Genomic DNA, 23,079 nt, shown 5'->3' on the forward strand with positions numbered 1-23,079 from the left:
TACAACGGTAGCCCCCCACCCCACACCACCACTAAATGTTTATGCTCGTATTCAGCAAATCTGTAATTATGTGTCTAAATTTACTACAGATTCAATTATTGAATGCTGTACTAAATGTATTTTGGAGACAATAGAAGTGGCGGTATGGCACAAGGTCCAATCTCAGAGGATGTGGAGAATGTCCTGTTGCATGTAGAAAAGAAAAGTACGGGGGCGTGGCCTGGACAAGCATGGAGTAGCAAGCACAGTTACGAGCTCTCCATCCCAGATATCCTGTTGATCTCCGTTATAGTGGAATAAAGAAACTTTTGGACCCAAAACTGTGCATCCGAATAGTTGCTGTACATAGTGTACCTGTTTTGATAGTGCTCTTGCCATTTTACCCGAGACTGAGAGAGAAAGAGTTGAGCATCTGGGTAGAGGAATACTACAGGCAGTCTGTGGCATTTTGTGGCAGTTGATGACTGCTGGGACATAGCGCCTCTGTAATACCACATACTGGCCTAGGTGAACACAGCCTGTGATATCCATCTGATACAGGTACATTTATATCCTTGTACAAGTGAGGAGTAACTGAATTGGGCTCTGGACTTATTTGATTATCATTATCAGTGTTGTTGGAGGAGATATACCTTTCTCTGTGAAGATAACTGGCTGCAATGCACTGCTAGCAATACAATCTGAGCTGTACACCTATATGTAATTAAAGCTATACAGGTTACAGGGTTGCATATAAACTTATAGGATAAATATCATCCCATCTTTCCTGTGAAATTATGGGCAAACATAACCAGTCCACCGCAGCGGAAAAATTGGACCGCTTTGCTCGCTCCTCCACTACAGCCTCTGGTTCAGGAGATGCATCACATCCCGTTACCCCCCCTTTGTCGGCTCCACTGGCGGACCCTGAAGTTACATTACAGCAGGTCCTGCAGGCCATTGGGGCATCTGAAAAGCGTGTTACGGATAAAATAGGAGAGGTGCAGGTGGACCTCTCTCTTCTCCGGCAAGACGTGCAAAAAATCAGGGAGAGAGTGGATGAAGTGGAGACACGTGTGTCTACATTGGAGGACACTTCTGCACCAGTTGCGGGCCCGTTGGAGAGTCTGGAGTCGCAAGCCTCTCTGTTTAAACAAAAGCTTACGGATATGGAGAGGCGTTTGCGTTGCAGCAACATTCGGTTGGTTGGATTGCCCGAGAAGGCAGAAGGTGTCTCCCCAGAATCCTTCTTGGAAAAATGGTTAATCCAATTGTTTGGTACAGATTCATTTACAGCCCAATTCGCAGTGGAGTGGGCCCACCGTATTCCAACTCAAGCACCCCCTCCTGGAGCCCCTCCACGCACCTTCATAGCCAAATTGTTGCACTATCGTGACCGAGATACCATTCTATGCTTGGCTAGGCAGAAAGGTTCAGTGGAATACAATGGTCAGCGAGTAGCAATGTATCCTGATTTCGCTCTGGATGTACAAAAGAACAGGGCTCAATTCATTCCGGTGAAGAGAAGATTGAGAGATTTACAGATCCCATATGCCATGATTTTCCCTGCCCGGTTGAGAGTGGTTTTGGAGGGCCGTACATCCTTTTTTGATACTCCCCGAGAGGCTGCAATTTGGTTGGACCGCCTAGCTGCTGATGGACGCTGATGCTGGATGAGTACTTTTTTATGTCTCTCCTGATAGTCCTTTGGACATTGCTGATTTGTCATTGATATTATGCATGGTATTTGCTATACATAATGTAATTTCTCTTCTGTGGTACAAAAAAAAAAAAAAAATGTATTTCGCTCAGGTGGGGTCTGTGATTTTCAAACTAATATTGAAAGGTCCACTTTAAAAAAAAAAAAGTAATGGGCTGGAGAGCCCATGGCTTTAAGGCCGTTCTTTACCTCTCTTGTCTCAATTTGCCCCTTTTCCTTCCTTCCTTTTCCTTCCTCTATCTTCTGGTATTTTGCGGGTTGGCGGGTGACCTTTTTTGGTAGTGTGCTGGCCTGCTGAATATCTTAAGGTAATTTTAGTTAGGGTTTAAGGTATACTTAAGTTGGGTGGAGTATACAGGGTGGGGGTATGGGTTTAGTATTAAAGTTATTTAAGTTGTGGGTAGTTTTAATGTTATCGCAAATATATAGACAAGGATTATATGTGCTTATAAGTATGTCAATGTATGCTCTGCAGAGGTGTGGGATGCGGGGTAGTGAGATAAGAGGGACTACTATTATATGTATTCTGGTACATCTGATAAGGAGCTGAAAATTCTCTCCTGGAATGTGCGGGGCCTAAATAATGCTGTGAAACGTTCTCTTGTACTAAGACAAATTAGAAAAAATGATCCTGATATTGTTTGTCTATTGGAGACTCACTTACACGGTGATAGAATACTCGCCCTTAAAAAAGCATGGGTAGGTAGGGCATACCACTCTACGTACACGACTAATTCTCGAGGGGTCTCTATATTGGTACATAAACGTCTCTACTTCTCCTTGGAAAAAATTCAAGTGGAAGCAGGGGGAAGGTTTATACTGATGAAGGCTGTCATTAATTGGGTTCCGGTGATTCTTTTAGCTGTATATATACCCCCTCCGTATAATGGTGAGGTGTTAAGGAAATGTGGAGAATTCATGGCATTGTTCCCAGATGTTCCAGCCATTTGTATAGGGGATTTTAATAATGTGATAAATGGAGAGGTGGACAGATGGCAAGAGAAAAATGCTGTAGTTGGCAACTCTAAGTCTGCTTTTTCTGCTCTGGTTGAGGAAATGGGGTTAGTAGATGTATGGCGTTTGAGGCACTCAGAAGATGTCCAATTCTCCTGCTTTTCTACATCACATAATGCATTTTCAAGAATTGATCTGGCTCTGCTGTCACACTCTCTGGTACCGCTGGTGAGCAGCGTGGAATATAGGGCTAGGGGAATCTCTGACCACTCACCCCTCTGCCTATCTATTGATTTTGCAATTGATAGAGGCCAGTCCTTTTGGAAATTAAATTCCTTCTGGCTCTCCTTGATGGGTACAGGAGCGACCTTGGTGACACAGTGGGAAGGCTTCTTTGAAGATAATCTGGTAACAGCAAGGCCACCTATAGTTTGGGACGCTTTTAAGGCTTTCCTAAGGGGGACATTAATTGCTGGCATAGCTGAAATTAAAAAGTCGTCCAGACAAAAAGAACAGATATTAGAGAAAAAGTGTAAATCCTTAGAAGCACAATACATTGCGGACAAAACTGAGGTTGCAAGGGGAACATGGCAGTTGGCCCAGAGAGAGGAGGTAGAGTATGTATTTGAGAAATCCAAACGTAAATTTCTGTTTTCTAAGCATGTACGATATGCAGAGGACGATAGAAATGGTAGCTTCCTGGCTTATCTGACAAGGGCGGAGAGGGCAGATGCAGCAGTACCGGTTATCTGTGATGACAGTGGGGTTAAGAAGTATCTGATGCCTGATATTGTTGAGGTATTTCATAAATATTACACGAATACATATAAGTCACAGGTCAGATATGACATGGATACGTTACAGCAGTATTTGAATGGTATCTCCCTTCCTGTCCTCTCCGATGATAGCAGGGAGTTTTTGGACTCACCCTTTACTCTTGAAGAGATTGATATAGCTATTATGTCATTCCCTAATGGTAAAGCCCCTGGAAGAGATGGAATCCCAATTGAATTATATAAAAAACACCGGCCCTTTTTTGTGTCTAGGTTGTTGGATACATTCAGCGAGCTGGGTGAGATTGGCGCTCTTTCCCCTTCAATGGCAGAGGCAATAGTGGTGGTGCTGCCTACGTCAGGGAAAGATTTGTTGTACCCTGAGTCCTACCGCCCGATTTCACTTTTGTCAAATGATGTTAAGATTCTAGCAAAATTACTGGCTTTGAGGTTAAGTAGAGTGGTGCTGGAATTAATTCATCCGGATAAGACGGGATTTATGCCGGGCAAGTCCACGTCTATCAATCTTAGAAGGCTGTATACTCTCCTGCAGGTGGGGTCACCCTCTTCTGAGAGCGAAGTTGTGGTGTCCTTGGACGCAGCCAAGGCGTTTGACTCGGTGGAGTGGCCATACCTGTGGGAGGTATTGTCCCGATTTGGAGTGGGCCCGGAATTTATAAAATGGGTTAAACTTTTGTATTCACATCCAGTGGCGCGGGTCTGTTTCAATGGGCATCTTTCTCAACAATTTCAATTAGAGCGGGGTACTAGACAGGGATGCCCGTTGTCTCTGGCCCTGTTTGCATTAGCAATAGAGCCGCTGGCCTGTAAGATCCGGCATGATAGAGAAATTGTGGGACTTAGATCAGAGCACAGAGAGGATCTCCGGTAGGATAAATTTAATTAAGATGATGGTGCAGCCAAAGTTTTTATATATACTCCAGCAGTCACCTGTATATATTCCACCCTCCATTTTCCGATGCATTGATAGCTATTTGATTTCATTGGTTTGGGGAGGGGGAAGGGCTAAGGTCAAGCTCAGCTCGCTGTATAGATCCAGATCTTCTGGTGGATTTGCACTTCCTAACTTGAAATTATATTATTTTGCCTCTCAATTGGTCCACCTTAAGGCATGGGTTTCGGACCCCGATTACCATGAGCTACATTGGGTGTTGGTACACCAATTTAATTCTAATCACACTCCCTTACAGTCACTGTTGGCGGGGCGGCTTGGTATGCGGGCTCCTCCGCTCCTGATTCAGGCAGTTAAGATTTGGACAATCTGTAATAAAATAATGAAACAAACTGACATTGATCCATATACTCCTATCTGGGGGGCAAAGATATTTAAGAAGTTGAATACAGTGAAGAGGGCCAGGGAGTGGTCTCGGTTGGGTGTGGTGTCGGTAGGTCAGCTTTATGATACAAATGTATTTAAATCCTTCGAACAGTTGGTTGGGGAATTCTCTGTACCCAGAACAATGTTTTATTCTTACCTTCAGTTACAACACGCCCTAGACACACAATTTAAAGGGGAGACTTTGGTGTTTGGGGTGGATCCACTGAGGAAACAATTACAGGCCTTGGGTTATAGAGGTCTGATCTCTCGAATGTATTCATGTCTTCTGTATGAATCCACTGCAGATGATTTGGATGGTTTGAGGAATCAGTGGGAAATAGATATTGGCCCTTTATCAGACAAGGAGTGGGAAATGGTTACAGACAGTACTAAAGGTTATATTTCATCATTAAAATTTCAACAAATACAAGTGTTTATCTTACACAGGGCCTACTTTACCCCTATTAGATTGGGAAAATTTCACCCGGATGCTACCCCTAACTGTCCGAAATGCAATTCGATCAATGCTAACTTTTGGCACCTTCTATGGGAGTGTTCATGTATACAAATCTTCTGGCGAAGGATCAGGAGATGTATTCAGGTTACTGGAATTGAAGTGTCTCTTAGTTCACCGGCCACTTGTCTCTTTGGGCTCCGATTGAAGGGGAAAGTTAATAAACTGACAAAAATGTACATTTCACAGTTATTGATGTTGGCTAAGGTCTGTATAGCGAGGCTGTGGTTGGCCCCGACGAGTCCCACGGTTAAAAATTGGAAGGCACTGGTCAATACCACCATAAGGCATGAGAGATTTGTTTATACTAGCAGACAGGCTCTGAAGGAATTTGAGAATATATGGTACAGATGGTTAGAGTCTCCATTCTATCCTATGTCATCTAGTACAGATGCTCTATCTACTTAAATGTATGGCTACCGCAGTTCTTATAATAAGTATCTGAGTCCATGTAATAAACCCTGCATGTGTAACATACTTATGTATAAGCATTTACGATGTATGATCCTGAATGAATATAGCACATTTATTATTATTATGCTTTAATGTAATCTTGTAAATTCCGTCATTTAATTCTGATATGTATGCGATTGTTTTTCTTTTCTTTTTGTTGTTTAGTATGTTTATTTCTTAAAAAATTTCAATAAAAATACTGGATTTAAAAAAAAAAAGAAAAGAAAAGTACACCTTCTGAATGCACCTCACATTAAAAAAATGTTATTTAAAGAATCTCACCCTAAAAAATTAAATCTGGTTTTATATGTGAGTGCATCAGTAGGCACATTAGTCATCAGCACTCAGCTAGAAATGCCCCCCCCCAATCTGCCCAACTGCTCTCAGTGTAAACCTTTGCACCCCCATAGATATAGCCATATTGTCCAAACACATGTGTTTACCCTTTAAAATGAGCACATGTGTGCAATAGTAAGAGTCTTAAATCACAAAACAGCATGTGCATTGTGGTTTTGCACTTGTGCACATTTGTATATGAGCCTAATTGAGTAGAAACCAAAAATGACTAGCATGACTTATACAACTTTTTTTTAATATGTTCTACTGAATCAAAAATATATGGTATTCATAGTTTCCGGTATACAATAAGACATCTGTTTTTGTTTATGGTTGTTTTTTTTTTTATTTCAGCTAAAGATCAAAGAGATATAAATATTGTTGTGGAAATAATAAAGACAATCCAGGGAATCATGAGCAATCACCAGGATATGTTACAAAAGGAAGATCAACAACAGATAGCTACTTATCTTGACAAACTTGGATTCGAGAACTTGGCCTGTTCATTGATGTCACGTGAGGTACAAATTATTCCAATATGCACACAAACCATCAGGCTAGTGGTGACATAAAAACATCACATGAAAGTACTGTCTTTGTATACATTTGAACTATAATTGCTTTTAATTGATTGAAACTTGTACTTGTTTTTTCCTGCAATACTAGTCATCCCATCCTAATTTCAGTAACACACAACATTAACAGGACACGTAGTCTATGTTTTTTCAAGTGTCACAATTTAACATTTTGATGTTTTTATACATTATAAGTTTATTAACATGTTTCCACTATGAAATGTGCTTTGGTCATGCAAAGGTCCAAGATTCAATTATAATGCAAAAAACAAGATCACCTCAGAAAACGCACACTCTCCACACCTTAATGTTCATTAGATAATCCCTCACTAAAAATCTCATCTTTGTGTTTTTACACAAAAAAAGACTGTAAGGTGTCCATATCTTGCAACCTCCCCCTATCGTAATACACTAGCATGTGTCCATAAAATCAGGTTCAACTACATGACATAGGTGTTAGAAATTGTATTGGTTCTTAAATGGCCTCCAGTGTTCCTAAAAAATAAAAAAGCATCTTCCCATGTAGTACACTTTCCTTCATTCCTCATCTGTCGGGATTCCAGTATGAATTCCATGAGTAGTTATACTTGAAATAAAGTGTCTTTATTATAAATGGGGATTACACTGGTAAAACTTTGGTGCAATCAAATGTTAAACAGCAAAGTCCATAGGAGTAGCAGGTACAATGGGTGGAGTGCAGGCACAGGACAGGAGTATTACCGGGTATAGCTGGGAAGCTGAAGATGCTGAAAACCAAGCGCGATAAGATGACAGCAGGCACAGGAGACCAGGATTACCAGGTTTAGCAGAGGAACTGGAGAAACAGGATGATCCATGGGAGAATCAGACAGGAGGAAGGTCAGACAAGCCAGGATTAGAAGCCGGAAGATCCACAGCAAAGCCAGGGAGTAGACAACAGCAAGGTCAAATGAACCTGGGGTCTGGGTCACAAGAAACGGTGCAGGACGATGGAACACAGGATGGTCTACGGGAGAGTCAATCAGGAGGAAGGTCAGATAAGCCAGGGTACGAAGCCAGAAGATCCACAACAAAGCCTGGAAATAGAGAGGAGCAAGGTCAAATGAAGCCGGAGTCTGGGTCAGAAGAACTGGTGCAGGACAATGGAACAAGCATAAGTCAGTTACCAGGGAACAAAGAGGACCAGAACACAGGAGTTTCTCAGAGAACTCCGAAGCAGAGACAAATGATGAACTGGCCCAGTTTGCTGGAAGAGGGAATCTTATAAAGACCAGACACAGGTGATTAGGTTCCAAGTCCAGTGTTGAGTCCAGTTAAGCCCTTGCAGGCAGGATCTGGAGTAGGCAAAACAGCATCCACAGAGAAGATGCTGTACAGCAGCTGGAGGCAGATCGTGACAGTATCCCCCCCTCTTAAGGGATACCAGACGGCGAAAGCACAAGGAAATTAGAATCACTTGAAAAAGTCAGTTTTAGACCGGAATTGGGCACGTAGCTGAAAAGATATCACCTAAGGGTGGAAAATGTATAGAAACTGCGCCCAAGGAAAGATGATGCCCAGATGGCCGTCTCTTCTTCTTTTTCCCTTTTTTATGGGACTTAAAGGATTGCTTAACTTGAACAGAACATAAAAGCAACGAAATATTGAAGATGGCACAGATGAACCGCAGGTTGGATTTGCAAGTGACGGGGCAAACTCTTCAATCACGGTCTCAGTAAAAACTTGTAAGGTTTAAAGAAGGGGATTTCTGGACTCAATAAAGGGGTTTGCCCTTTCCAATGCTTCCCTCTAAAGTTGGACAACAAGATCTATACTTGCTTAAGTGGCTTATTGGCAATATTTGGTATAGAGGGAAAATAAGATAAACAAAACTTAATAAGGGCCCCAAATTGTGCGAAGTCCATATCAAAGATAGTTGGCTGGAATTCTGGAACAGAAGTTGAATTAGCTTGGCAAGTTTGGATGATGGGGTAATAAGAACCTTGGATGGAGAATTGGATATGGTAATCTTGGGAACCATACTGGAAGGAGAGGCGGCAGATAAGAAAGGTGCACCCGACATCCGGCAGACTTACCTCTCCTCGGCGCTCCGCTTCCCGCTGGGCGCCGCCATCTTGGATCCGGATCTGCGCATGCGCAGACCCGGCGGCTGCATTGATTCTCTGCCTCCTGCTCATTGGTCCTTCTCCTTGGCGGCAAAGTTTAAAAAGCACCTCCTCCTTATCTTCAGTGCCTGTTCTTTGAGTCACCTCCTGGTGATAGAAGTGGCTTCCTGTTGTCTTACAGCATTTTCCTTCTATTCTGGACTGCAGAGCTGACGCTCACTCATCTGAACGCTACACCACATAGTGGTCTGCAGAGCTGATGCTCACCCTCCTGTATCCTCTTCATCTGCCACACAGTGGCCTGCAGAGCTAACGCTCATCCCCGGAAATCAACTCTTCGTTAGTCTGCAGGGCTGACGCTCACTCATCTGAACGCTACACCACATAGTGGTCTGCACAGCTGACGCTCACCCTCCTGTATCCTCTTCGTCTGCCACACAGTGGCCTGCAGGGCTAACGCTCATCCCCGGAAATCAATTCTCTGTTTGTCTGCAGAGCTGACACTCACTCATCTGAACGCTACACCACATAGTGGTCTGCAGAGCTGACGCTCACCCTCCTGTATCCTCTTCATCTGCCACACAGTGGCCTGCAGAGCTAATGCTCATCCCCGGAAATCAACTCTTCGTTTGTCTGCAGAGCTGACGCTCACTCATCTGAACACTACACCACATAGTGGTCTGCAGAGCTGACGCTCACCCTCCTGTATCCACTTCATCTGCCACACAGTGGCCTGCAGAGCTAACGCTCATCCCCGGAAATCTACTCTACGTTTGTCTGCAGAGCTGACGCTCACTCTCCTGAACTTTACACCACCTAGTGGTCTGCAGAGCTGATGCTCACCCTCCGGTATTCTGCCATTACTTACAGCATTAACCGTTCTTCCTACGGTACTATTTCCTGTAGCCTTCCCAGGGACCTCCGTACAGTGCTCTAGTAGGGACCGCGACCTGCGAGGTAGACGCAGCTAAGCCAATACCACTTTGCGGTGGTTCCTGGTGAACACCGTCTCCTCGTTAGACTCCGCGCCATGCTGGAGTAGTGCCAAACTGTTCGAACCTCTTGGTTTCGCTGCATCTACCGTGTCTCCTCGTAAGAACCGTGACAGTTGCCTTGGCGATCCTAGAGGACTCGGACTGAGCATATAACCTAGTAAGGCCTGGATTAGGCACACAACTCAGAGAGGTCGGGTTGAGCACATAAGTCAAAATGCATGAGATGGGCACCCTTGACAGAATGCCCAGACTGGGCACGCAACTCTGAAGGCTTGGTTTGAGCACATATGTCAGAAGACATGGACTGGCATACAACTCAGCGAGCTCGGATTGAGCAAATATATCTGAAGGCCCGAGATGGGCACACTTGGCAGATGGCAAGAAGGGGGCACACAACTCTGAAGTCCTAGACAGAGCACACAGCACAAAAGGCCCAAGATGGGCACACATGGAAGAAGGCCCAGACTGGACACAGAACTCGGAAAGATCGGATTGAGCATATATGTCAGAAGACATAAGATGGGCACATTTAGCAAAAGTCCCAGACTGGGCACACAGCTCGAAAGGCTCGGGTTAAGCACACAACTCAGAAGGCCCAGATTGAGCACACAACTTGGAGGCTCGGGTTGAGCACAAATGTCAGAAGGCCTGGACTGGGCACAAAACTCGGACAGAGCAGCAGTGTGAGGCACCTCTTACCGAACAGAGCCGTGAGGCCCCTCTGACCGAGTAGCACTTAGAGGCACCTCTGACTAAGCAGCACTATAAGGCACCTCTGTCTGAACAGTGCCGTGAGGCACCTCTGACCAAACAGCGCCATGAGACAACCATGACCAATCAGAGCCGTGAGGCATCTCTGGCTGAACAGTACTGTGAGGTATCTCTGGCTGAACAGGGCTATGAGGCCTCTCTGGCTGAAGGGATAGCCCTGTCACTGGAGCAGTCTGGAGGGACAGAATCATCTAGGGAGCAGGCAAAAGGGATAGCACCCTCTCAGGAACAGGCTGAAGGGACAGCGCAACCCGGAGGTGATTTGGGTCTATGTACCAGGAAATGCTCTGAGCTGGCACAGTAAAGACATAGATGGTTGATCCTTCTGTGCGTGCATTCCTCCTCGGACAATGAGATATGTGGGTGGCCTGTCGGATTGGAATCCTCAGTGGCTGAGGTCACAGGCATTTGAGCAGATGCAGCACAATTAGTATCTTTATAACAAAGTAAAGAGTCTGGAGGATGTACTGCAGTCTGAAGGTTCTTTCTGAAAAAATATTTACTTGCTACAGAACTGGTACTCATGTAGGAACCACTCGGGAAAGGAAATGGGAAGCTGTTTATGCACTTCTAGTAACAATGTAGAGACTTGCGAAATTTGAAATCGAAGTTGTAGAATGTCCACTGGAAGCATCTGGAAGTGATGAATGTCAGAAAAATAGTAGACATGGTCTATCAATGTCAAACACTGAGTTCATAAACCAACACACTAGGAATTCCCTGTACAAGAGCAGAAAGCGTGCAATCTGTTCTTGGTATCTGGATACCAAGAACAATAAGATGACAGGAGGCCTAGGATGCCAGGATTACCAGGTTTAGCAGAGGAGCTGGAGACCAGGCATAATAGGGTGACTGCAGGTATAGTAGACCATGATTACCAGGTTTAGCAGATGAGCTGGAGACACAGATGGTCTACGGGAGAGTCAGACAGGAGGAAGGTCAGACAAGCCAGGGTACGAAGCCAGAAGATCCACAACAAAGCCTGGAAATAGAGAGGAGCAAGGTCAAATGAAGCCGGAGTCTGGGCCAGAAGAAATGGTGCAGGACAATGGAACAAGCATAAGTCAGATACCAGGAAATAAACAGGATCAGAACACAAGAGTTTCTCAGAGAGACCAGCAGACAATTGATGAACTAGTCAACAGGCAGTCTTATAAAGGCCAGACAAAAATTATTTTGGTGCTAAATTATGGTAATGAACAAGAGGACCAAAACGCGGGGTCTGCGTCCCAGCAATCATAAAATAAATATCAAACAAAATGCAATGAATCCTCAGGTCACTAAAGAACTGATTTTGCAATGTGGATCATAAAATCAATAAACATTTATTGTCAACAATTACATAAATATAAAATATAATATCACCATTCAGTATGCCACACCAGTGCAATATAAAACAGCCATCTGTATAGACAGAACTATAAAAAATTATAGGTGCACCTATATTTATAATAGATATTGAGTCCTTCCAAAAATTTAATGGTACCATAAAGTATCTTATTGAAAACAAGTTCTTGTCAAAAAGAAGAGGTATTGCACTGATGTGGCATACTGAATGGTGATATTATACTTTATATTTATATAATTGTTGACAATTAATGTTTATTGATTTTATGATCCACATTGCAAAATCAGTTATAAAGGCCAGACACAGGTGAATAGGATCCAAGTTCAATGATGAGATGTTAACCCTTTGCAGGCAGGATCTGGAATTAAATAAGGTAAAAATAATTGAATAATTCTACGCTGTAGTAACACTACGATAGACAGAAAAAGTATATAAATATATACAAATAAATAAAAATACTTCAATTCAATAAACATATTTAAATTCAGAAGTTTTGAAACACATGGATTCTTCTTTTAATCTCTGAAGAATACCATAGATAAAAGAGAAATGTGGATAATAATAGTGCAATTCTGTATGGTAAAATACTTCTTTAGGAAATAGTCATATAGGTAGAACCATCAAGTGGAAAAGATAGTTAACTGTATCTTCCAAATTAGACTTCCACCAACCGACTGTATGTCCAGTGCACATAGATGGTATTGGGTTAATCACCACTCCACAAGGTGAAACGTCCCTTAAGTGGTCCTACTTATGACTACTTCTTTAGTCTTGGCACATAGAATAAACTCTATTCCTTCGCGATCTCACAGCAATAGAACCATCACACCACTGCTGTGACATCGCGAAGGAATAGAGTTTATTCTATGTGCCAAGACTAATCTGTAAGCAGGGCCTCTTAGGGGGCTCACTAAGAGAAATATATGAAGCACACACTGTCATGTCTAGTTATGGCTCTATTTGTTTCCCAGTGATCATCAACCTGATATACTTCAAGGGCTGCTTGTGTGGTCCACCAGCCTTCGAAAAGGTTGCAAATTATACTTAATCTCAGCAAAGATAAATAAAATGCCTCCACAAGCCTCTAAGACATTCCACATGCCACACAGACACCCCACTGGCGACAAAATGAACCACATGTCCCGAAACACCTAATTTACTCTAGAAATGCCTTCAGACTTAGGCACATGTTTAACAAACCCCCACTTACCCCCACTCAGTCCTATGAAGCAAGAATGCATAGTAATGCCCAAATGAGGTTAAAAATAATGTGTGTGCCTATATCTGAATAAATGCTGATTGTTGCCTCCTTAATGAAAAAAAATTATTAATATTGCCCCCTTAATTATATGAATGTCAATTCTCTTACCTGGTTAGTGATGAGAAAGGGGGAAGGAGTAAAAGGAATCACAGAACAGAGGATAAGCAGAACATTTTGAAAACATTCCTTGTTATACTTTGGGGGTTGATGCAGAGTTCGTCCCAAAATTAGAGTAAATTACTCTTAAAATAAGAGCAGAGAAAAAAGATACACCTCCTACCAGGAGTATATGTGTGTTTCGGCAGATCTGTATGTTGTATATGCATAAACACACCTTTACTTGGCCTGAGCTTACAGTCCCTTTCCTTAGCCCATTCCGCAGCTGGGCATAAGTGCCAGATTTGGGCAAGTCTGCATAGGACCATATGCGTGTGCCCACTTTATTGGCATGCACAGAGTGTGTTCGCACAAAATACACTACGCAAACTAATGAACGCTCAGCTCTGCATCAGTCCCTTACTGTCCAATCCATTTTTGGAGAAAGAGATATTTTTTTTCCTATGTCTCTGGATCATAGGACATTGCTGAACTAATGGTTGTATATCTTTTTTGCTTTATTTGCATATTCTGTCATTATTATAAGTTTCTTTATATGTATAAGTAATGTGATTTTTTTTTAGGCCATTTATTGTTTTTTTTACAAAATGTAAGCGCACAACTTTATTTGCTGGAAAGCAGTGTGCTAGATTCGGTAAATGCTTTGAGGTGAGCCAGGGGGCACCTTAGATTAATCCTTGGTGATGGCAGAATAAGGTTGTGTGGCCAGATTTGGAAGATAATACACTTGTTTCTGCAGGTTATGTAAAATGTGATTGCTTAAAAGTATGCTAAGAGAGTGAAGAGTTGCTATTTTTTTTTAAACACCTACAAGGTCAGCGACGGCAATCCAGAAAATATCTGGTACTAAAGCTATATTGCCATCAGAAGAAATAACCAAATAAATAATTTTCCAGTTACCCAGCACAAACAATGAGAATAAAGACAGCAGATATGCAGTTCAAGTTGGTTCGGTTCGTTTCCAGATGCAGTATATGGGACCACACTTGCTCAGAGATGAGAGAACTGACCCTGACACAAGGGTGCAACATTTCATACCAGACACATGGCAGGTAAAGAACAGAAGTAAATGTAAATAGATATAATACGACAATCACTTTAGTGTGAAGCTTGTGCTCTATTTAAAATATAACACTGGCCAACACTCATTTTATTGCCAAACATAATAGGTTTTTGGGTAACTTTGTGGTGCTGATTCCGAATATGACATAGTTTTTTCTAGATTGGCTTTCACTTTTGAGATAGTTTGTATCCCATTGAAAAACATAAAAATGCAAAAAAAGGTAATGATAAAAACAATAATGAAGAACGAAATCGTCGCTAGAAGATATCCACAGTTATATAGATATAAGAATAAATAGCACCTTAGCTATAACTGCTGCTCCTGATGGGCAACCTACTGAAAAGACCCCTTTGCGACAAGATAAAAATTAAATAATGGGAGCGCTGATATAGTTAATAGCATTTATTCACCATATACAAAATATATATAAAATATATAGACACATATAATTACAAACAATATAATAATGTGTATAATATTAATCAGAAGAAAATCAATAAACCAGTATATTGAAACAGCCTACAGGCATTTATTAAATTAGCATGAGCTCATATAATAGACCAAATAATTCCTTTCAATCCTCCTTCCCTGGAATAGCCAAACAGTTGAATAGATGTTTGTCCTTACTCCTCAATATTCCTCAAAAAAACAAAAGCTAATTGAGGAACCAATTGATGAACCATTGAGAGGATATCGATATAAGTGATCTCATATGAACCGACTAAACTCAAAAGTTATTGGATACTCCATAAGCAGATATGATGCTGCAAATACCTTGAGAAACATATCAACATCCAAGTTAAGTGATTTCTCACAAGATGACGTCCATTGTGGATCTGTTAAGTACACACAAGGTATAGATAGACGTGTCTCGTTCTGATTTCCGTTAGTAGGTTATCACAGTTCTCAGAATTAACCAACATTGGCAAAAAGCTCATTGGTATATGCAATATCGCAGCAGAGTCCCTTATCTGAGTTACACCACAAGGAGATATGAGGAATTTCATCCTTCCTATTAGAAGACAGGTCAGCCGATATCCAAAAACAGCGCTGTAAACCGGAAGCGATGACGTCGCTTAGCGCGTTTCTCCGCCCCTAGTGACGGTTTCATCAGAGGTAATTGACCAGATAGAACTTTGGTTCCTTAAATGGGGACTCAAATGAGTTTTCCGCCAATCGTCTTAACATATCCAATACAGACTTTGTTGTGCCCAATCCATCCATTCCCACTTGTCACATGATACGTAAGTCAAACAAGAGGTGTCTACATTGATTAGCTTCCCATAGCCAATAGAATAAATGCGAATCGATCCATTCACTCTCCACCAATAAGGCTTCTAAGCCATTTTGTTGTTAGGTAGAAAAAGGAACTGTTTTGCAACCGCCCGTTGAATAAATTAATTCGATAATACTGATAATGCCCTGGATGCTTCACTGGTGGAGTTTATTATGTGTTATATAAAATTTATTTTACAGTCTAATTATTTTGTGTTTGATTCCCAATTTTATTTGCATATCAAAGGTACGACCATGGGAACCAGGTTCACCCCGAGATTTCGAACCTGTACATGGGTCTCTTTAAGGACATGTGTATGTGGGGTTTGCCGTTCGGGGGGGAACCTGGTTCTCTATGGCCGGAATATAGACAACCTTTTATTTGTCTGGGATGGAGATAGTGAATCCGCTGATCACTTTGTGTTACATTTAAAGAGTAATGACTTTGGATTTAAGTTTACCAGTGTCCAGGTTCCACAGCAGTTTAACTATCTTGATGTGACTCTATCCATCATTGAAAATAGAGTACAAACTAAAACTTACAAGAAAGAAGTGTATTCATTAAATTATTTACCGTAGCAGTCATGCTAGGTCCTGGAAAATTAATATGCCAAAAGGCCAGTTCCTTAGACTACGCAGAAATTGTTCAGATACGGAGGTGTTTAGAGAGCAGGCTAAGATATTGCACCAATCCTTTTTGGGACAAGGCTATCCTAAGTCCTTATTGGATAATGCTCTGAAACAGGTGGAGCTAATAAATCGAGAGTCCCTGTTGGTACATGCAAAAAAAAAATAGATGTGACTTAGATGACAGATCATCTGTGTTTGTAACACAGTACAATAATTATGCAACAAATATAAGAAGTATTATTGAAAAAAAATCCTCAATTCTAGAAATGGATAGCCTGATAGGTTTACAAATTAATAAAGGCAAAAATATCATTTTTAGGAGAGCGAGGAATTTGAAAGAGAGATTGTGCCAAGTCATTTTAATAATTTGGGTTGCTAAAAAAACGTCTAAAAAACTGACAAAAAGTGTGTGCAAGTGCCTCAGGTGATCATTGATACAGAGACTAGTCCCTCTATAAACATTAATTGTTGGTTGGACACAAGACCACATGGTTTTTATAGATGTGGAAGAGTTAGATGTATAACATGTTAATCGGCAGATTATGGGACTAGTGAATTTAGTTCCTATGTGTCTAAGGAAAGGTATACCATTTCCAAATGTTTAGACTATAGATCGAATTATGTGATTTATCTAATCCATTGCAGGTGTGGCATGCAGTACGTGGGACGTACAATAAGAGCATTACATATATGGTTCCTGGAACATAGATGTAATATAATTAAATGAGTTAAGACACGCTTTCACAAAATGTTAGTATCTGTCAAAATTGAGATACAGTAAAACTGAAAATCAAGGCAATAGAACAAATAGAGAGTACAAACAGGGGGGTGACAGATTTAATCTCCTGTGTAAACGTGAAGCCTACTCAATTTTTAAATTAAGGACTTTCATCACCTCATGGTTTAAATGATACACTGGAACTGAACAACATCTGAGAAAGGCCATACTGTGTAGCTGTTGGGATTGCACTTTCTCATCTAATACTTGGGACTATTAGCTAGTAATCAAAAGTCTCATTTTTAACATTAATTAGATAATGATCCATTTATATTGGGTTTATATATCTATATGGATTCTAGATAATTATTCTGCCACACATCTTGTAAGCATTTCATAATAGATGAGTAAGTAAGAACTGTTGTCATATATTTTGTATATTAATATAGCTTTGGGTTTGCCTGAATATTGACAACTAGGTGCCCAGTGAAAAATGAGCCCTGCTGTGTAATTAATTCTTTATAATTAATTAATTTTTGATCATTATTTTTTTATCATCAGTTTTTATGATTATTGTTTATTATCAAATGTATTGAATGTATTTTAATTTATGGTTTTATATATATATATATATATATATATATATATATATATATATATATATATATATATACATAATTTAATCATTACTAATGGTCACTAGAAAGCTTTAAGGAGAATTTTAGATGATTAACATTTTTTACTTATCAATAAGTCAAACTTAGTTCGATCTAATCAGTGTTAAATAGATGCTGATCAAACATTCTGATTAAATAGTATCCTTTTTCTTCTCCTGTGTAGCAATTAAGCTGCACAGCAGTTTGATTGATGGTGACTTATCAAATTAATTTAATAAACGGTGGTTGCAAAACAGTTCCTTTTTCTACTTAGCAACAAAATGGCTTAGAAGCCTGATTAGTGGAGAGCGAATGGATCGATTCGCATTTATTCTATTGGCTATGGGAAGCTAATTAATGTAGACACCTCTTGTTCGGCTTACCTCTCATGTGATAAGTGGGAATGGACGGATTGGGCACAACAAAGTCTGTATTGGATAAGTTAAGACGATTGGCGGAGAAACGCGCTAGTGACAAGTAATCACTTCGCTTTTTTTGCATATTGGCTGACCTGTCTTGGAATAGGAAGGACGGAATTCCTCATATCTCCTTGTGGTGTTACTCAGATAAGGGACTCTGCTACGATATTGCATATGCCAATGAGCTTTTTGCCAATGTTCAGGGCCACCTTAACTACATTATGGGCCCGCGGGCAATGCAGTGCACCGGGGCCCCTAAATATATATATATATAGTATGTGTGTAAAAAAATATATATGTATGTAAAAAAAAGTGATTATATACAAATATATTAGTGGCACTATATAAATAAATGATGATGATATATATATATATATATATATATATATAAAATCACTTTTTTTTACATATATATATATATATATATATATATATATATAAAATCACTTTTTTTTACATATATATATATATATATATATATATATATAGTGGCCCCCTTAACTTACCTTAAGTCTGATGCCCTTCTCTTCTTTTTTCTGCGCTGAGTCTCTCTGTATTGCGCTCCTCGTGTTGACACGCCCAACATTCACTGCAAGCACAGCATGGATGAGGGGACCAGGGAGGGAGCCCGATCGCCAGCTGACGTGACTGCGTGACCGCAAGGTAAGTATTTTCTTTTCTTTTTTTTTTTGCAGGATTTTTTTTTTTCAGCACTGCCTCGGATGGGCCCCCTTTCCCGTAGAGCCCCCAAGCACCTGCCCATTTTGCCCAATGGAAGAGACGGCCCTGCCAATGTTGGCTAGTTCTGAGAACTGTGATAACCTACTAATGGAAATCGTAACGAGACACGTCTATCTGTACCTTGTGGGTACTTAACAGTTCCACTATGGATGCTATCTTGTGAGAAATCACTTAAAGTGGATGTTGATATGCTTCTCAACATTTTTGCAGTGTCATATTTGCTTATTGAGGATTCAATAAGTTTCGTTTGAGTTTAGTTTGTTCATCTGAGTTCACTTATATCGATATCTTCTCAATGGTTCATCAATTGGTTCATCAACTACCTTTGGTATTTTGAGGAATATTGAGGAGTAAGGACAAATGTCCATTCAACTGTTTGGCTAGTCCATTGAAGGATTGAAAGGAATTATTTGGTCTATTATATGAGCTCATGCTAATTTAGATAAATGCCTGTAGGCTGTTTCAATATACCGGTTTAATGATTTTCTTGTGATTAATATTATACACAATATTATATTGTTTGTAATTACATGTGTATATATATTTTATATATATATTGTATATGGTGAATAAATGCTATTAACTATATCAGCGCTCCAATTATTTAATTTTTAAAAATGTAATGGTCAGGCAGGGCCTACTTAATAATCACATTTAAGTTGTCTTAAATCATACAAAAGTAAACACTTGAAATACATAATGGCATTTTCTTTGGTATAATAACAGATAAACATAGTAAGCTGATTCGAAAAATTGCAATTAATGCATAGTAAAACTCTGTTTGTTCGATTTTCAAATATGTGGGTTATCAGAACAATCACGTTGGAGGCTTCAGCAATAGTCTGCCCTCATGTGTCTGTCCCATCTGCCTTGATACCTTTCCTCCATCACCTTTATATCATCATTGAAACCTCTCCCCTTGTTCCTCAGTAAAATCACCAAGATTATTCGGAAATCTGTGTAAGTGGCTATGGAGTACCTTTATGCTTATATTAGTACCCAATTTTTGAAAGTTTGTAAGTATGTTTTGCCCCAGTTCTTCATAATTGTCTGCTTTGTGGTTATCCAAGAACTTCTTTGCAACTGTGACATAACTGCACCAGGCAGAAGCTTCAACACATTTTGTGAAATTAGAATCCTTGATAAGTTTACAAATTTGGGGGCCATCAAATGCTCCAGCTTTTTGTTTTTCCATACTTAGTCCAGGGAACAATCTACAAAGATATTTGAGCAATCGCCATCTTTGTCCAAGGTCTTAACAAATTGTTTTATTACTCCCAGCTTGATGTGGACATTATTCTTACTAGAAACACTCAGTATATACAAATTGTCATTACAACCACTCCGAATACAACTTGAGTTATTTACACTAGTTACATGTATACAAATATATTACATGGACGAGAACCAAGAAAAGCACAATAGACAACGGAAACTGCCATCAGTCAACTGACTGGTGGTTGGGTGACTTATCACTTATATACGGAGGGGAAATATTCTACAATGATCGCGGAGTGAACACTTAGGATATTCGCGTGTCTCAGCTTCTATAATGTTCTGGTAGGTTCCCATATGCACGCATTATGGCTATATTCCCTATTAATTTAGGGTATCCATTATCTCAAGAACTAAAGCCAATTCTAAAAATCTACTTTCATTTTTTAATTTAACAACCACAAAATACCCTAAATTTGTTAATGTTTTTGTTGGGCTGTGTAATTATTTCTTATGAAATGTACCCCTTGAATGCACAACCAGCTATAATTGGTAAATTCAGTAGCTTTGCTTTGTATTCTGCTCAGCATATGGTCACAAACCTTGAATTTTTTAATTTGGTTCAAGGATTTCAGTAAAATATTTTTCCCTGTGGGAATGCCATTTGTGTTCCTGTCATCTGCATTAAGAATTACATACAGACCTCATTTTTCTCTCACGTTGCTCTATATCTGCAGTCTCCCTCCAACAGTCACTACATTGGCTCCCCATCCCCTACAGAATTAAATTTAAACTCCTCACCCTCACCTTTAAATCTCTTAGTCAATCTTCCCCTCCCTACATCTCCAATCTCATCTCTACCTACACTCCTACCCGCACCCTCCGCTCTGCCTGTGACCGCCGCCACACTACTTCACTGATCACCTCCTCTCACTCTCATCTTCAGGACTTTGCCTGGGCTGCTCCCCTGCTGTGGAACGATCTTCCATGTTCCATCAGGTTAGCATCTACTCTCAAAGGCTTCAAGCGTGCCCTTAAGACTCATTTCTTTATTCAAGTCTATCAGTCCTCTTCCTAACTTCCTTGTCCTGGCTCTCTCTCCCAGTTAGTACCAACCTTTTTGTGTCTCTCCCTTCCCTTTAGGATGTTAGCTCTCATGAGCAGGGCCCTCTTTCCTTGTGTGCTCCTTCTACTGTTCCTTTACTTTCTGTACCTCTTGGCCTGCTTTGCTAGCTCTGTTTTCTTAAGCTTTGGTCTTCTTCTCGCTGATTTCTACCATCCCTTTCACTATCTGTCAGATATAATCTGATTTGCTTTAGCCTGTCACCTGTGTTTGTATATATTTTTGTATCATGTTGTGTCTTGGTTCTGTTTTCTGTATATGTACTGTACGGCGCTGCGGACCCTTTGTGGCGCCTTATAAGTCAAAGATAATAATAATAATAATAATAATAATTTAATGCATATATATCTAATACTTAATAGATAGCACATTAGCTTAATTCAATTACCTCAATGATTTGCTTAATATTAGATTTATGGTGAAATAAGCAGTGTAACCTTCATTAATTAAGATAAGGTTATTTTAAGGCATGAGATATAAAATATAGAAAGCTACTATGAGTTTGCGATCTGTGCATATGTAAAGTAAAGAGGGTTATATTACATCATATAAGTGAAAGATGCCTCCCTATCATGATAATTTTTGCATTGCAGTTGAAAAACACCTACGGTGGTGCTTGGTAACGTGTAGCTGCACATCATGATTAATACACAATTAAAAGGCCTGGAACCATAACTTTGCTCATTATAATTTTGGCTTTGTTAAGCCTGGAGAACTTTATATATTCTGACTTCTGTGCTACCACCCCCGATAATCTTGGACTGAAATTGCCTGTTCTTCTCACCTGTTCTTGTATTTGATTACTGTGTCTGCATGCTGATTTTGTACTACTGTACTGCTCAGCTTCGGTGTGACCCTGGTTCACTTGAATTTGCTTTATTCCATGTAGTGCCGGATCACCTAGATCTCTAGTAAAAAGTATCAAGAACTACAAGCATGTTCTGGGGCAACAGAGTAAATCTGCTTATTTTAAGTGAGAATTGCCTGCTATTGGTTAAAAGTATGGCAACTGGCATGTACAAATTGTTTAGAAGCTCAGAACGTACACCAAGGCAGTCAGCTTCCATTGGGAAACATATACTTTACAGTCAGGCACAAATGTGTTCAAGCACTGCAATTTGTAAATGACCCTAAAATCTGAAAAGCCATAGTCTCCAGCTAATCATACTCTGCTGTGTTGCTATATCCTTCTAATATTGGGCTAACATTAGGTAGAAATGAAAATATATGTATAAGCTACCATTTACATGTACTATAATGATTGTGTGTGTATTATGTTAAATGACAGTGAATCTCTGTGTTTACTATTAGAGAGAGCTGCTTGATGTGGTTGACAATAATGAATCTGCAGTTATAGTCGCTCCAACATCTTCAGGGAAAACATATGCATCTTACTACTGCATGGAGAAAGTTCTAAAACAAAGCAATGAAGCGATTGTAGTTTATGTTGCTCCAACTAAGGTAAGGTTCTGTTGATTTATGGAGGCAGATTCAATTAACCACGTGGTGCCGCCAGACATCACCTCGATGTCCAGCTTCGCACCTTGCCAACTAATACGTACAGAATTTCCACTCATTTTCCCTCGACCTGTCTATGGGTTGTGAGGGAAAATGTGCTAAGACTTTAGTAAAAACTGTGACTCAATATGTCTCTGTGAACTGTTCCAGAGACACATCGTGCCATCTTGCGTGCAATTGACTCTGTCCCATAGTTTTAAATGTCTAATTTTTATGTCCAGTTATAATACTATCCTCTTACATTTATTATAAAATGTTTTAAATGATATAGAATTAACACACTTAATAATTCAGTTAGATATATGATATGCTAGTTATAATGAGGAGAAGGGTCTGCTGGAAGAGAAGCAAGGAGGGTGCTGAAAGGTTGACGGAGACCATGATTTATAATAATTTGGCTGAGAAGCGACAAGGGCGTCCACAGCAAAGAGAAAATGAAAAAGCACAGTCAACAGTGAGATGATCCAGATGATAAATATGTGCATAAAACTTCAAAACTATT

The 23,079-nt window shown here is 40.2% G+C and overlaps 1 protein-coding gene across 1 annotated transcript in view; it reads left to right on the top strand.

The window, feature by feature from the left end:
• The window catches only part of LOC142119689 (putative ATP-dependent RNA helicase DDX60), a 388,335-nt gene that overhangs the window by 134,425 nt on the left and 230,831 nt on the right, over nt 1-23,079 (top strand). Inside the window, exons 15-17 of the mRNA XM_075194180.1 lie at nt 6,423-6,589; nt 14,116-14,271; nt 22,371-22,520. Coding sequence (XP_075050281.1) covers nt 6,423-6,589; nt 14,116-14,271; nt 22,371-22,520 — 473 coding nt within the window. The remainder of the gene's footprint in view (nt 1-6,422; nt 6,590-14,115; nt 14,272-22,370; nt 22,521-23,079) is intronic.

This window comes from Mixophyes fleayi, chromosome 1, assembly GCF_038048845.1.
Source record: "Mixophyes fleayi isolate aMixFle1 chromosome 1, aMixFle1.hap1, whole genome shotgun sequence".
Classification (NCBI taxonomy): domain Eukaryota; kingdom Metazoa; phylum Chordata; class Amphibia; order Anura; family Limnodynastidae; genus Mixophyes; species Mixophyes fleayi.